Source organism: Thalassophryne amazonica, chromosome 8 (assembly GCF_902500255.1).
Source record: "Thalassophryne amazonica chromosome 8, fThaAma1.1, whole genome shotgun sequence".
NCBI classification, from domain to species: domain Eukaryota; kingdom Metazoa; phylum Chordata; class Actinopteri; order Batrachoidiformes; family Batrachoididae; genus Thalassophryne; species Thalassophryne amazonica.
The window spans coordinates 78167335-78182117 of record NC_047110.1 but is presented as its reverse complement, the minus strand read 5'-3'; the positions used below and the strand labels follow the sequence as shown (position 1 = coordinate 78182117).

The following is a 14783-nucleotide window of genomic DNA, read 5'->3' as shown; positions in this document are numbered from 1 at the left end:
ATGATGGTACGTGGCTCTGGAGTGTTTGTTTTGTCCTTTGTGTGTTGTCTGTTGTCCATACTGCCTCATGTGTTAATTATTATCTACAGTGTTATACGACTATTATTATCATTGGTATTATTGGTCATTATTATATTATATATGTGTGTATGCATGCAAGTAATATTATTTTATGAATTAAATGCATATAGATAGGTATACTTATATATTTTGTAGATATGAAATTAGTTATTTAATGAATTATAGTTATTAAATATAAAAATATAAACTAAATTACAATTAACTGTATAATTATATATATATTTAAATTGAACACTTGTGTGTACGGATGTGTATACGAGGTCTATTAGAAAAGTATCCGACCTTATTATTTTTTTCAAAAACCATATGGATTTGAATCACGTGTGATTGCGTCAACCAAGCTTGAACCTTCTTGCACATGCGTGAGTTTTTTCACGCCTGTTGGTTGTGTCATTCACCTGTGAGCAGGCTTTGAGTGAGGAGTGGTCCACCTCTCTCGTCATTTTTTTCATTGTTTAGGAATGGCTCAGAGACTGCCGCTTTGCTTGATCAAAATTTTTTCAGAAACTATGAGGGACATCAAAGTGGACACCATTCGAGAAATTCAGATGGTTTTTGGTGAAAATTTTATGGGCTTCAAAGAGATTACGGAGTGTTACTGTCGCTTTAAGGACGGCCCAGAGCGACTGGTGGTGTGCTTCGCTCTGAAGCCTCCATTGACAGGCTGAGCGACCATTTCATTTCTAAACAGATGGCTGTATGGATCCGTGACCATCGTGTGCAATTTCTCTGGTTATCACAAGAGCTGGACATCAACCATTTTCTGGCAGATTTCACTTTTAACAAGAGATTTTGTCATGGAAAGCCGAGCGGAGGCTTCGCGCGTCACGATGGATTCGCTACTGGAACGAGACAAAACCACCTCCGTTTTGGTCTCACAGGACGGCTTTGAGATGGCGTTCAGACAGCTGTCGGTGGTTTTTCCATCGAGTGATTATCCGAGAAATTGTGGATGTGCCTGGACATGTCAGAACATATCTCGTGAGGCTTCATCACGGCGTTGCTGTGCGCCATGTGGCACCGCCGTGATGCGCGAAGCCTCCACTCCTCTTTCCATGACAAAAACTCCTGTAACAGTGGAATGTGCCGTTCATTTCCAAACTGGACGCTGTGTTTTATCCGGGATGTCATCTGGCTAGCACAGGAATTGTGAAAAGACGTGGACATCAGCACTTTTTCATCACATTGAGACAGACGTGCGGAGGAATTCCGCGCGTCGCGGCGGTGCCGCATGGCGCACAGCAACGCCATGATGAAGCCTCACAGGACATGTTCTGGCATGTCCAGGCACATCCACAATTTCTCGGATAATCACTTGATGGAAAAACCACCGACAGCTGTCTGAACGCCATCTCAAAGCCGTCCTGTGAGACCAAAACGGAGGTGGTTTTGTCTCGCTCCAGTAGCGAATCCATCGTGACGTGCGAAGCCTCAGCTCGGCTTTCCATGACAAAATCTCTTGTAAAAAGTGAAATCTGCCGGAAAATGGTTGATGTCCAGCTCTTGTGATAACCAGAGAAATTGCACACGATGGTCACGGATGCATACAGCCATCCGTTTAGAAATGAAATGGTCGCTCAGCCTGTCGATGGCGGCTTCGGAGCGCAGCGCACCACAAGTTGCTCTGGGCCGTCCTTAAAGCGACAGTAACACTCCGTAATCTCTTTGAAGCCCATAAAATTTTCACCAAAAACCATCTGAATTTCTCGAATGGTGTCCACTTTGATGTCCCTCACAGTTTCTGAAAGAATTTTGATCAAGCAAAGCGGCAGTCTCTGAGCCATTCCTAAACAATGAAAAAAACGACGAGAGGGGTTGACCACTCCTCACTCAAAGCCCGCTCACAGGCGAATGACGCAACCGACAGGCGTGAAAAAACTCACGCATGCGCACGAAGGTTCAAGCTTGGCTGACGCAATCACACGTGATTCAAATCCATATGGTTTTTGAAAAAAATAATAAGGTCGGATACTTTTCTAATAGACCTCGTACATATAAGTAGGTATGTATATATCTATGTATGTATGTATATATATGTTTATATATATGTATATTTATATTTATATAATGAGTGTACATATGTGTGTACTGTATGCTTATTCTGCTGTTTTGTTTTGTTTTTTCTTTCTCCTTTTCTATTATGAAGCTGTAAATGACGGCAACCTTCTAATTTATCAAGGACTGATTTGGGGGTGGGAGTAAATAAGCTTGTCTTCATCCCACTCCCTTCCAAGCTGTTTTTTTTTTTCCTCTCGCTACTGCTATAAGTGTGAATATTGTATATGATATCTTGTTTTGTTTTTTATATTGCTGGCTTGGAATAAACTAAACTAAACTAAAACCCAGGTCTATATATTGGTAGCTCAACCGCTATCCCACGATTAATTCCTGAGCCTGCAGTCAATTTTGATCCCCTCTGAACCTAGGGGCACTCCACGTGAGAGAGGGGCATATACTGTATGTTACCACATAAGGTGATTAAAATCATATTAGCTCAACTACTAATTTGGATCACCTTTTTAACGAAATTGGAGCAACATTAATCCTTAACCTCTGCAGAAACCGCTGCTGCTGTACAACTTTAACCCCATAACCTTCAGTAATAATAGATAGCCCAATTGATACATTTTTGGAATCCTCATAGTCAGACAAATAATGTGGTATATTTTCCAGCATAGTTAGAGCATTTTTAAAATTTGTCTTCTGTGTAATCCTTCATTGACTCCTTCCTTGCCATAGCTGCCACTCCAAGGTGGTTATCATAGATTTTTGCATCAGTTGTAATATACCATGGCAGGAACTTATGTATTACTGACAACTTCCTTGGCCCTTGGACTATGGGCTAAGCTACTATCTGGACATATCAAAATGTGGGAAACTAGACATTTTTGCTGAATTTTACAAATTTTCACAGTAGGTCACATTGCTCACCGCAGAAAGAAGTGGTGGCCAGTCGGCTCCTTTCCAAAGGTGGTGCCCATTTGGACCACATCCCATGGCATGCTGGGTAGGTGACCCCCTGTCAGTGACAAGGGAAGGAAGATGTCATATTTCAAAGATGAACTTTACTGGCTCATCTCCAGCTGTTTTCTTACCTCCACTAAACCCTGCAGGATGCGGACAAACATGACACAGCCATAGTGCACCCTTGCTACTGACGGGATGAACATATTCAGCACTGACGTCAGGAAAATGGCTGCTCCAAACACCCTGCAGAGTTACACAACAACACATTTTATGTGGGGATAAATCTGAGCTGTGGCCAACATAAAAACATGCATATGGTAAGTCCTCTATTAACCCTGAGGAGTAGCTGTTCCATAGGATGAAGCAGATGAAAGTCTACGACTTCCACACCACTCCATCACATCTCCATGCAAGGCCTGTACCCATTTACAGCTGAGTGGACTGGGACAATGCAGAAGAAATGTCGTGTCCAAAGACACAGACAGGTAGCACGACTGGGACTCAAACCCTGATCTATACATAATGACAACCCAGCTCCTTATCCCACTTAGCTACCTGCTCTACATGCATACTTTATGTCAAGTCAAATCAAGTCTAGGAGTGTGCAGTGGTGCCGCATGCTGCCACATTCACCACACTACAGAACTACTCGGGATCCCAGATGGCAACCACACAGACAGACAACCAGTCCATCCCCACATCTTAAAAACAGCCATTGATCTGTCACAGTCAGGTGAAATGTGGGCATCCCCTTGGCCTGATACAGCTGCTGAGGTCCTCAACATGCAGAGAGAAATGTGTCACTTTTCCAAAATGCTATAGCTGACACTCCCTCATAATTCAAGTGACACTTCTCCTCTGAGTCTCCCTAAGGAACAACTCGTTTGACACAAAGTCATTCCAGCAGTAGCCAAGGATCCTTCAAAGACACCTGGTACCAAAGACATCCAGCAATTGCATTAGGTCACTGGTTCGTGTCCAAGTCTCACAACCAAACCAGGAAGCATCAAGACCCTAAAGACATGGATATTCAAGATATCAGCTTTGCCAGAGATATCTGTCCCGTGACTTCATAACTCCATAAACACTTCCTAGACGTCTCTTGATCTCAAAGTCCGAGGACCCAGAGACATGTATCTCACTGCAAAGGTAAGGGGATGGCTCTAGAAGGTCAACACTTCCACCACATTCAGATGCACCTCTGATGGATGAGTTCAGGATCTTTGTTTATTTGTTTATTAGGTCCCCATTAACTTCCCTAATTAGATGAGGGGGCCTTAATCAAAAGGATATCTCACATGTATAACCTAACCACAATACACAACTACTCAAGTACTGCAATCAGGGTATCCATTGATTCCTCAAAGATCACAGCATCGTCTGTTACGTCAAGATCAGTAAACCTTTACCTACCAACAAAGCCGCTGGTTTCTAAAACCCACATTGCAGGTGTGGATAAAAAATATTAATATCCACGTCTTCATTACTCCAGGCTGTGACAAAAGGAGTTTTTCCACAGCTGTCTCACAGTCAATATACATGTCCAATATCAGGAGACAAGACATCTCTAAATACCTCATAGTAATGAGACAGCTCTCTCATCTCTTTTGTGGACTGAGATAAAGACATCCCCTTCAATCCATAAGTTTGTGCTTCATCACCACATCACCAGTGAGCTCCTTCACTTTGCTCTTTCACCCCACCAGCCCTTCCTCCTCTTTTTCCAAAACAGTGTGTAAGTGACACTTGTAATATTCCAGTGGCTGGTGTTTCAGAGAGAAATCAGAGGCAAGATCTTTCATTATTAACTCTGTCAGTGGCATGTCCTCTTTTCCTGCGAAGCTTTTATTACAGCGCTGCTATCTGCTCCATCATTACCGCTCAGCACACCGTACAGCTTTAATCCTTTAACCACCCAGGCCGAGAAAAGCCTTATTGTCTGGTTTCGATACGCCACTGAGTCTGGTATGATCAATTTGTTTCTGTATGTCCATGAACATTTGCTTCACCTTCACAAGTCCACAACGCATAGAACAGTTATAACAGGAAAAACAGTCTTGGAGTCATTATGACCTGCTGGCAGAAAGCTTGTTGGAAATGAAACCACCAGGAATTTGAGTGACAATGTAGCCCCAGAAGAAGGAACCGTGGATCAGCCCCACTGTCTCTGGGTCCCAGTTAAACTGAGCTTTCTGAAAAGGAAGTGAGAGAGAAAAAGAGTGTCAACAGATTCAGTGACAGAAGGAACCATGATTTAAATATGTCCATTGGTTGCACGGGATCAGAATGTGTCGAAATAACATCATTTTCCTGTGTTTCTGAATCAAAAATATCTCATTTAGAAAAGCAAGAAAATGATGTTATTTGGATCCTGCCCATTCTTCAATATGAAGCTACCAAATAAACATGCAGATCCACCTCGGATCTGCTGTGGTGACCCCGTTAAAACAAGGGAGATGCCAAAGGGACTTTTGTATACTGATTAACTTATTGTTAGGTTTACTCTCTATGCTGGTAATTTTACTACTTAATGTATTTGATATTAATGATGGCTGCAGACTCAGTTGTCAGCAATTCCTGTGAATGCTGGTGTCCTTATAAAAACAGTTTGATTTGGCAGAATGACCAAAATATGGAGGAGAATAAAAGTGTTTTAAGAGGGAAATTTTTATTTTTATTTACACATTTTTATTGTGAATTATTTAGTGTTTAGTGTTAATTTATACATGCCTGCACAGAGAGTATAGTTCAAACCGGGAGTTAAATAAAGGCTATTCTGATTCTGATTCTGAATTGAATCACGCAACAAGGGAAGAGGCAGACTTTAGAGCGCATTGCCCAGCAAATCAGTGTGTGGTTCTCTCTCCTTGTGTGCACAAGCCACGAGTGTGGTACATGAGATTGCAGCACACAAACGAAGTTCTCCTCAAACAGGTGAATTTAGGATCTGGCTGCTGACATCGCTTACTTTGATATTAATAATTGTATGAATGTTATAGAATGTACATTCAAGTTACGTCTTTCCCATAGCCAGGTATCGCTGTGATGACCTTCATCTCAGGCGTTATTACGTTGCTACACTGGGTGGGAAAGGTAAGCTCATTCATGATGAGGTCAACTACAAACATTATCCCTGCACCATCAAGCCGGTAGGTAACGTGTTACTGAATCACTGTTAATCAATCAATCAATCAATCAATTTTTTTATATAGCGCCAAATCACAACAAACAGTTGCCCCAAGGCGCTTTATATTGTAAGGCAAGGCCATACAATAATTATGTAAAACCCCAACAGTCAAAACGACCCCCTGTGAGCAAGCACTTGGCTACAGTGGGAAGGAAAAACTCCCTTTTAACAGGAAGAAACCTCCAGCAGAACCAGGCTCAGGGAGGGGCAGTCTTCTGCTGGGACTGGTTGGGGCTGAGGGAGAGAACCAGGAAAAAGACATGCTGTGGAGGGGAGCAGAGATCGATCACTAATGATTAAATGCAGAGTGGTGCATACAGAGCAAAAAGAGAAAGAAACAGTGCATCATGGGAACCCCCCAGCAGTCTACGTCTATAGCAGCATAACTAAGGGATGGTTTAGGGTCACCTGATCCAGCCCTAACTATAAGCTTTAGCAAAAAGGAAAGTTTTAAGCCTAATCTTAAAAGTAGAGAGGGTGTCTGTCTCCCTGATCTGAATTGGGAGCTGATTCCACAGGAGAGGAGCGTGAAAGCTGAAGGCTCTGCCTCCCATTGTACTCTTTCAAACCCTAGGAACTACAAGTAAAACAGGAAGCCAATGAAGAGAGGCCAATATGGGTGAGATATGCTCTCTCCTTCTAGTCCCCGTCAGTACTCTAGCTGCAGCATTTTGAATTAACTGAAGGCTTTTTAGGGAACTTTTAGGACAACCTGATAATAATCAATTACAATAGTCCAGCCTAGAGGAAATAAATGCATGAATTAGTTTTTCAGCATCACTCTGAGACAAGACCTTTCTGATTTTAGAGATATTGCGTAAATGCAAAAAAGCAGTCCTACATATTTGTTTAATATGCGCTTTGAATGACATATCCTGATCAAAAATGACTCCAAGATTTCTCACAGTATTACTAGAGGTCAGGGTAATGCCATCTAGAGTAAGGATCTGGTTAGACACCATGTTTCTAAGATTTGTGGGGCCAAGTACAATAACTTCAGTTTTATCTGAGTTTAAAAGCAGGAAATTAGAGGTCATCCATGTCTTTATGTCTGTAAGACAATCCTGCAGTTTAGCTAATTGGTGTGTGTCCTCTGGCTTCATGGATAGATAAAGCTGGGTATCATCTGCGTAACAATGAAAATTTAAGCAATACCGTCTAATAATACTGCTTAAGGGAAGCATGTATAAAGTGAATAAAATTGGTCCTAGCACAGAACCTTGTGGAACTCCATAATTAACTTTAGTCTGTGAAGAAGATTCCCCATTTACATGAACAAATTGTAATCTATTAGACAAATATGATTCAAACCACCGCAGCGCAGTGCCTTTAATACCTATGGCATGCTCTAATCTCTGTAATAAAATTTTATGGTCAACAGTATCAAAAGCAGCACTGAGGTCTAACAGAACAAGCACAGAGATGAGTCCACTGTCCGAGGCCATAAGAAGATCATTTGTAACCTTCACTAATGCTGTTTCTGTACTATGATGAATTCTAAAACCTGACTGAAACTCTTCAAATAGACCATTCCTCTGCAGATGATCAGTTAGCTGTTTTACAACTACCCTTTCAAGAATTTTTGAAAGAAATACAGAGACATACAGAGAATGTCTCTCCTTCCTCTCTGTTGTTGCGCCATCTTCTCTGCTTAAAACACTCTTGGGCTTCTTAAAAGGAGGCTGGAGGATGGTCTTGGGGACAACAAAGGGCAGACAAGACATTGGGGAAATGACCATGTGGGCAACAGAGGGCAGGAAGGACATCAGGAGGAATGGCTGAGTAGGTGACATGGGACAGGAAAAACATGAGGGGGAGGGGGGGCCAGTGGCACAAGGAACAATGTAGAGACAAAACATTAGGGGGGTGGCTATCTAGACAATGAAGAACAAACTTTGCATTTGTGGATCAGTCATGCAGACAAGAAAGAACAATGTGGTCAAAAGGGGAATGGCGAACAAAGGACAAACAGGTTCACAGGCAAGTAGCCATACAGCCATCAGAGTACAGAGAAGACAGCAGATGGGAAGCAGGGAAGCCAACCCAGAACCAAGAACAAGCCCAGAGTAACAACTGTCCAGGACACTGGTACAGGTGGGCATTCCAGCCCTGGGTCACCTTGGAGACAGTAGCCGGAACAGGTGAGACATACTGATTCTCGGCCACCTCAGAGTCAACGACAGGTGAGACGCATCCGCCTTTGACTGCCTCAAAACATGGAGCAGGAGCTGATGAGGCATGGTGGTCTTCGACTGCCTTGAAACCAGAAGCTATTTAGGTGCCCAGATGAGACTCAGCATTTGTCAGTCACACCAGAGACAAGAACAGATAAGGCATGCCGCTTGTCAGCCACCCTGGAGACAGCAACTGATGAGGAGCACCATGTCAACTGCTCCAGACCCCGGCATCACAGGAAGATATATATTTGTCAGCTGCCTTGGAGAGAGGAAAAGAGGAGATGCACTGTCATTCAGCCACCTCAGAAACATGAAGGAGAGTGACAGGTGGGGTGTGCCATTTGTAAGGGCCCTAAGAGACAGTAATTGGTGTTGATGAGGTGTGCTGGCCTTCAGCTGCCTCACAGAATAGAACAGGAACTGCAGCATCTTCTTCAGCAGGTGCTGCAGCAGCCTCTTAAGGGGGCCCTTGTGGCTACAGCATCTGCTTGAGAGGCCTTATTGGCAGCAGCAAACTCTGAAGTTGGCTCTGGGAGTGGAGAAAACTCTGGAGTGGACTCTGGGGATTCAGCAAACTGTGTGGTGGACTATAGGAGTACATGATCATGCTATGAAGGGGATGGTGTTTGGATCTTCATCTCTGGAAAAGAAAAAAACACCACTGGAGAGCGGCAAGAGTCTTTGGAGGATGTCGACTGTTGAAGTGCTGCAAGCGCATCCACTTCACGGTGCCACCAAGAGCAAAACCTGAGGGGACTCATGCATTTTGACACCTGGAATGTCCTTTACTTGAGCGAGGATGATCACAGTCTACTGCTGTCGAGGAAGTATGGAAAATTCCACATTGCAGTGTTTGCGCTGTCTGACCTGTGAAGACCTTGAAGTGTCCATATCTCTGTGGCTGGATAAATCTACTTTTGGTCTGATTGCCCCAATGGCCAGCATACAAAGAGAGTGGCTGTTGCTGTGGCTGACCAGTTCCTTTCAATGGTGCTGGATGTTAACTCTGTCAGTGAGTATATTATGACGTTCAAACTCAACCATTCATTGGGTGTTGTGTCCGTTGCTTCAGTCTATATTACAACTGCAGTGAGTGATATCTCTGTGAGGGAGACTTTTTATTTGCAGCTTCACTCAGTGATTGATGACTGCCACAGAGGTGATCATGTGTGATTTCAGTGTGACCACTGTCACCAACTAGGCTGGAAGATTGCATTGGAATCTGATCGTGTTCTCATGGGAAAATGCTGGAGATTTCTGTAGAACGCAGAGCCTGCAGAAGTGCTCAGTTTGTGAATTCTGATGACAGACATGTTGTGGATTCCCTGAGGATTCATTTGAAGTCTCTCAGACTACTGCCTGCTCAGTCCCCAAGATAAAATATAGTCAGATGTCAGCTGTTTATCAGGAATCTGCAAGGAATCTGGCTGGGGAATTTACAGACATGGGCACAAGTAGCAATTTAAATGGATTGTAGAAGTACTTCTGCACTGAGTCCTCGAAAATATCTGAGACCACAGTGAGTATCATCCAGAAGAGTCCTTGTGCATGGCCTGATGGTAATTCTAGGCTGTACAAGGAGCTGAGAAATGAGGCTGTGATGGCCAAGGACAAGGAGTGGACAAGGAGGTGTTTGTTAGAAGAATCTGTGATCATGTTACTCACTGTCTGTGGTCTAATGTCCCTTGGCCTGCTTACAGAGTGATCAAAATACTTAATTCCAAAAACCAACGCCTCGTCCCACTGCAGTTATGGTGAAAGATAGTTCAAACATGACAGATGCTTCTGCCAAACTGTCACTTTGGGCCAGCTACTTTAAGCAACTGTATGAGGCTGATCCTCCTGCTGTGATATTAGACATCACCAGTGCCAGAGTTCTTGTGTCCAATTCTCTGGTCAACTGTGAACCACCAAAATTTGGTCATTGTAAAGGCCAGATAAAGCTCCAACAATCTGCAGTGTTGGAGCTGACCTCCTTCAGGTGAGTGGAGATGCTATTTTCCTGGGACTGCAAACAATCTTTGCTTCAGTGTAGGAGATGGGCATCATGCCTTTAGACAGGAAGAAAGGACGTGTCCCGTTCTGGGAAGGAAAGAATGATCACATGGAAGACAACAACTCCCCAGCTCTATGTCCCAGGGCCTTCCCTGTCACATTGCATTATTCTTAATAGGATACAGTACCAGCTTCTTGCTTCTAGGCACCTGGAACAGTCTCGTTTTACACCCAAGAAGTTACTCTTCGACCACATACCAGTGACCTTGGGTACCAGGTCTTTTTGCAGGATCCTTGTGTCGCACTGGAATTACTTTGTGACAAGCAAGTGCTTACTTAAGGAGACTCAAATGAGAGGGGGCAGTGTGAGGAAGCATCAGCTTCAACATTTTGGCCATGTGGTGCATTTCTCTGTGCATGATCCAGCACACAGGTGCCTTAGTGATGAGGACCAGTACATGCTCCCCAACGTCACTTGATTAGTGATCTATCTTTTATTTTTATTCAGCCTAACTGAAAAATCATTCAGTCTATAATATTGATTAATGTAAAAATAAATAAATAAATCCGAATGTTTCACATTTCTTTATACTCTGCCACTGGTGTAACAATTGAGTCATTCACTGCTATGTCTTGAAGGAACAACATGAGGTTTGGCTCATTTGGCTCACACCCAGTTCATTCAATTAATTCTATTTATTGCTAATTGTAACTTCCTGCTCTTGGTTTAGTTCATTGTGTTGTCCTTTTTCCATAAAAAGCTGACAATATGCAGTACATCAGTGATGCATTTGATTTGAAGCTGAAATGGAAAACTTGGTGAATAAACAATGACCAGGACAAACAAATCTTGGCTGGGATTTCATTCACTTTTTCTTCTTCTTTGTTCGGCTGTTCCCATTAGGGGTCGCCACAGCAGGTCAACCATTTCCATCTCAACCAGTCCTCTGTATCTTCCTCTGTCACCCCAACCACCTGCATGTCCTCCCTCACCACATCCATAAACCTCCTCTTTGGCCTCCCTCTCCTCCTCTTGTCTGGTGGCTCCATCCTCAGCATCCTTCTCTCTATATACCTTGGGTCCCTCCTCTGCATATGTCCAAAGCATCTCAATCTCGTCTCTCTGACTGTGTCTCCAAACCATCCAACCTGAGCTGTCCCTCTGATATGGTGGCGGTGTTTCAGCTGTTCCCACGTGTTCAGGGTTACCACAGTGGATCCAGCACACATCCATATTGGGATTTGGCACAGGTATTTACACTGGATGCCCTTCCTGATGCAACTTCAGGTTTACCCAGAGAAACACACACACAGCACAGCCCCCCTAATCTGGTCCATCCTTGTCACTCCGAAAGAAAATTGCAGTATCTTCAGCTCTGTCACCTCCAGCTCTGCCTCCTGTCTTTTTGTTATTGCTACCGTCTCTAAGTCATACAACAGTCGCACTACTGTCTTGCACCTTTCCCCTTCACTCTTGCAAATATCCTTCTGTAACAAACAGCCCAGTCTCACATTTTTTTCATCCTCCCGTCATCACTATTACTAACCCTACTCCTACCCCCAACCCTAACCTTAACCATAACCTAACCCTGACACCCCCGCTACACTTTGTATTACGTGCAGCCATTGCGGAATGAATTAGAATGAATTTGTGCTTCCATGACAAATATTTTGCACCTTTCGTGACAATATGACGAACCAATAGATTAATGTATATTTCGTGCTGCTGAATCACGACAATCTGTTAGACTAGGTTGTCACAAATCACTCCTGCCACCCTTCTCCACCCACTCCATTCTGCCTGCACTCTTTTCTTCATCTCTCTACTACAATCTCCATTACTTTAGATAGTTGACCCCAAGTATTTAAACCCATATACCTTAGCACCTCTTCTCCTTGTAACCACACTATTTCAACAGGCTCCTACTCCTACTCTCATTCACACACATGTGTGAATGAGAGTATGAGCAGGAGTAGGAGTAGCCAGTAGGAGTAGCCAGTAGGAGTAGTCAGTAGTCAGTAGGAGCAGGAATATGTACTCAGTCTTGCTCCTACTAACTTTCATTTCCCCTCTCTCCAGAGCGTATCTCTGCATTTCCAGACTAGTCTCAACCTGCTCTCTACCCCTACTACAAGCAACAATGTCATCTGCAAACATCATAGTCCACGGAGACTCCTGTTTGATCTCATCTGTCAACCTGTCCATCACCCTTGCAAACAAGAAAAGGTTCAGAGACAATCCTTGATGTAATCCCCCCTCCACCTTGAATGCATCTGTCATACCTAATGGGCATCTCACCACTATCACACTGTCCTTGTACATATCCTGCACCATCCTCACATACTTCTCTGCCACTCGAGACATCCTCATATCATACCACAACTCTTGACACCCTGTCATAAGCTATCTCTAAGTACACAAACACAATGCAACTCCTTCTGGCCTCTATACTTTTCCATCAGCACTCTCAGAGCAAACATTGCATCTGTAGTGCTCTTTCTTGGCATGAAACCATATTGCTGCTCACAGATTTTCACTTCCTTTCTAAGCGTAGCTTCTATTTCTCTTTCCCATAACTTTATACTATGGCTGATCAACTTTCTGCCTCTAATTCTTCAACATTTGTTTAGTTCATTCAGACCCATCACAACTAGTAATGCCAGTCCCATCTACAGACACCAACCTTTTCAAGTGTGTGTGGTTTAAACTCTTTTCAACAAAGTGGCACACCTGACTTTGAGGTAAACCAAAATTTATCTACATCAGGCCCAATATTTTTAAAATCAAGTTTTGTGGAAGTTGCACAAATACTTTGCAATTATCTACTCCAAAGCAACTCTACAAACAGTTTCAACAAGTTTCAACAAATAAAGTGACAAAAGGTGAACGGAGTTGATTAAGTTAAAAGTTAGACACACATCGATCTTGTCTCTTGCTACCTGAAGCACTGGTGTCCCGTTGATATACACAGTGTTGTTGTTGACCATTTCCACAATAGCCACACCAAGGTTACATCGGATGCCAAAGGAGATGCAGAAACCCAGACCGCTGAGAATAGCGATGATGTAGCGCTTGGGCAAACCGCCACAGCTGCAGTCCAGCAGTGGTGCAGCACGTGGGGCCGCTGCCACCGGACATCCGTCCTCTGTGAGTTCAATGTGGTCTTCTTCTTCAACATTACTACCATCTATTTTTCTATATCACAAATTCAAGTAAGAATATGACAGAAAGAGCAAAATCTGTAGTCACCATTTCCATTCAGCTAGACTGATACATAATTTTTAGCAGGATTACACAAAATTGCATTATCCACATTTAATCAATCAGTGGAGTAGTGGGGCCTGGGTCAAAGAAGGTCAAGAGATGGACCCCAAAAAAAATTTTTTCCAAGTTAACCTCGCAAAATATGGCAGTTTTTGGACATTTTGATTCGTTTCTTGCAAATTAATGCATCATTGTTCTTGGGAAAAGCCATGAATGTATCTCATGATTTGCTGTTATTATAGGTGAACTTTAGTTCAGTTCCACATGATGATCTGGATCTGGAGGACAAATGTATTTTCAGATAGTGTTGGTCCAAAAAAGCAGACTAAGCACTGGAATTTGGTTTGGGGCTGGGACTGTGAAGCCCTGGCAGAGGTATGTGCACTCCCAAGTGCATGAATAATCATCCGCATTTGCCGAAATTGAATAAAAGATGCAAACAATAATAGGACAGTAACAAGAGTGTCTTTGTTGTCTTGTGGAAGACAGGTAAAGCTTGAGATTCAAAAAGGTTTCAACACGTCTGTTATCAGGTAAATCACACCCCACTGTTCCCATACCTGCCCCACACCTACAGTTCCCTACACTAATGAGCTCCTTTTATCTGCCTCAAGTAGCTCTACACGTTCCCAGTAAAACATCCCAACAGAGACCTTGATACAGTATTTATAGGCTCCACTCTAAATTAGTGGCTATAACATTGATTATATCAATAGTGTGGTCATAAGTGTGCAAATGGAAAGAGTTGCAACATCTTTACATTTGACAAAATATAAAATCAAGATCATTCCCTTGTTAAGGACATTTCGGCATATACAGTGTATCCAGAAAGTATTCATAGTGCAGCACTTTTTCCACATTTTATGTTACAGCCTTATTCCAAAACAAATGATATTCATTTTACACCTCAAAATTCTACACACAAAAACCCATAATGACAATATATATATATATATATATATATATATATATATATATATATATATATATATATATATATATATATAAATGTATTAAAAATTACAAGCCCCACCCCTGCCACATTTCTCCATGTAATGTGGAGTTGCGTCAGGAAGGCCATTCGGTGTAAAACTTGTGCCAGTTCAACATG

At 42.8% G+C, this 14783-nt stretch overlaps 1 protein-coding gene across 1 annotated transcript in view; it reads right to left on the bottom strand.

Moving 5' to 3' along the window:
* slc17a8 (solute carrier family 17 member 8) overlaps positions 1-14783 on the bottom strand; it is a 44421-nt gene that overhangs the window by 25564 nt on the left and 4074 nt on the right. Inside the window, exons 2-5 of the mRNA XM_034176785.1 lie at positions 13348-13603; positions 5122-5240; positions 3177-3291; positions 3013-3100 (exon numbers count right to left, since the gene is read on the bottom strand). Of these exons, the coding sequence (XP_034032676.1) occupies positions 3013-3100; positions 3177-3291; positions 5122-5240; positions 13348-13603 (578 nt within the window). The remainder of the gene's footprint in view (positions 1-3012; positions 3101-3176; positions 3292-5121; positions 5241-13347; positions 13604-14783) is intronic.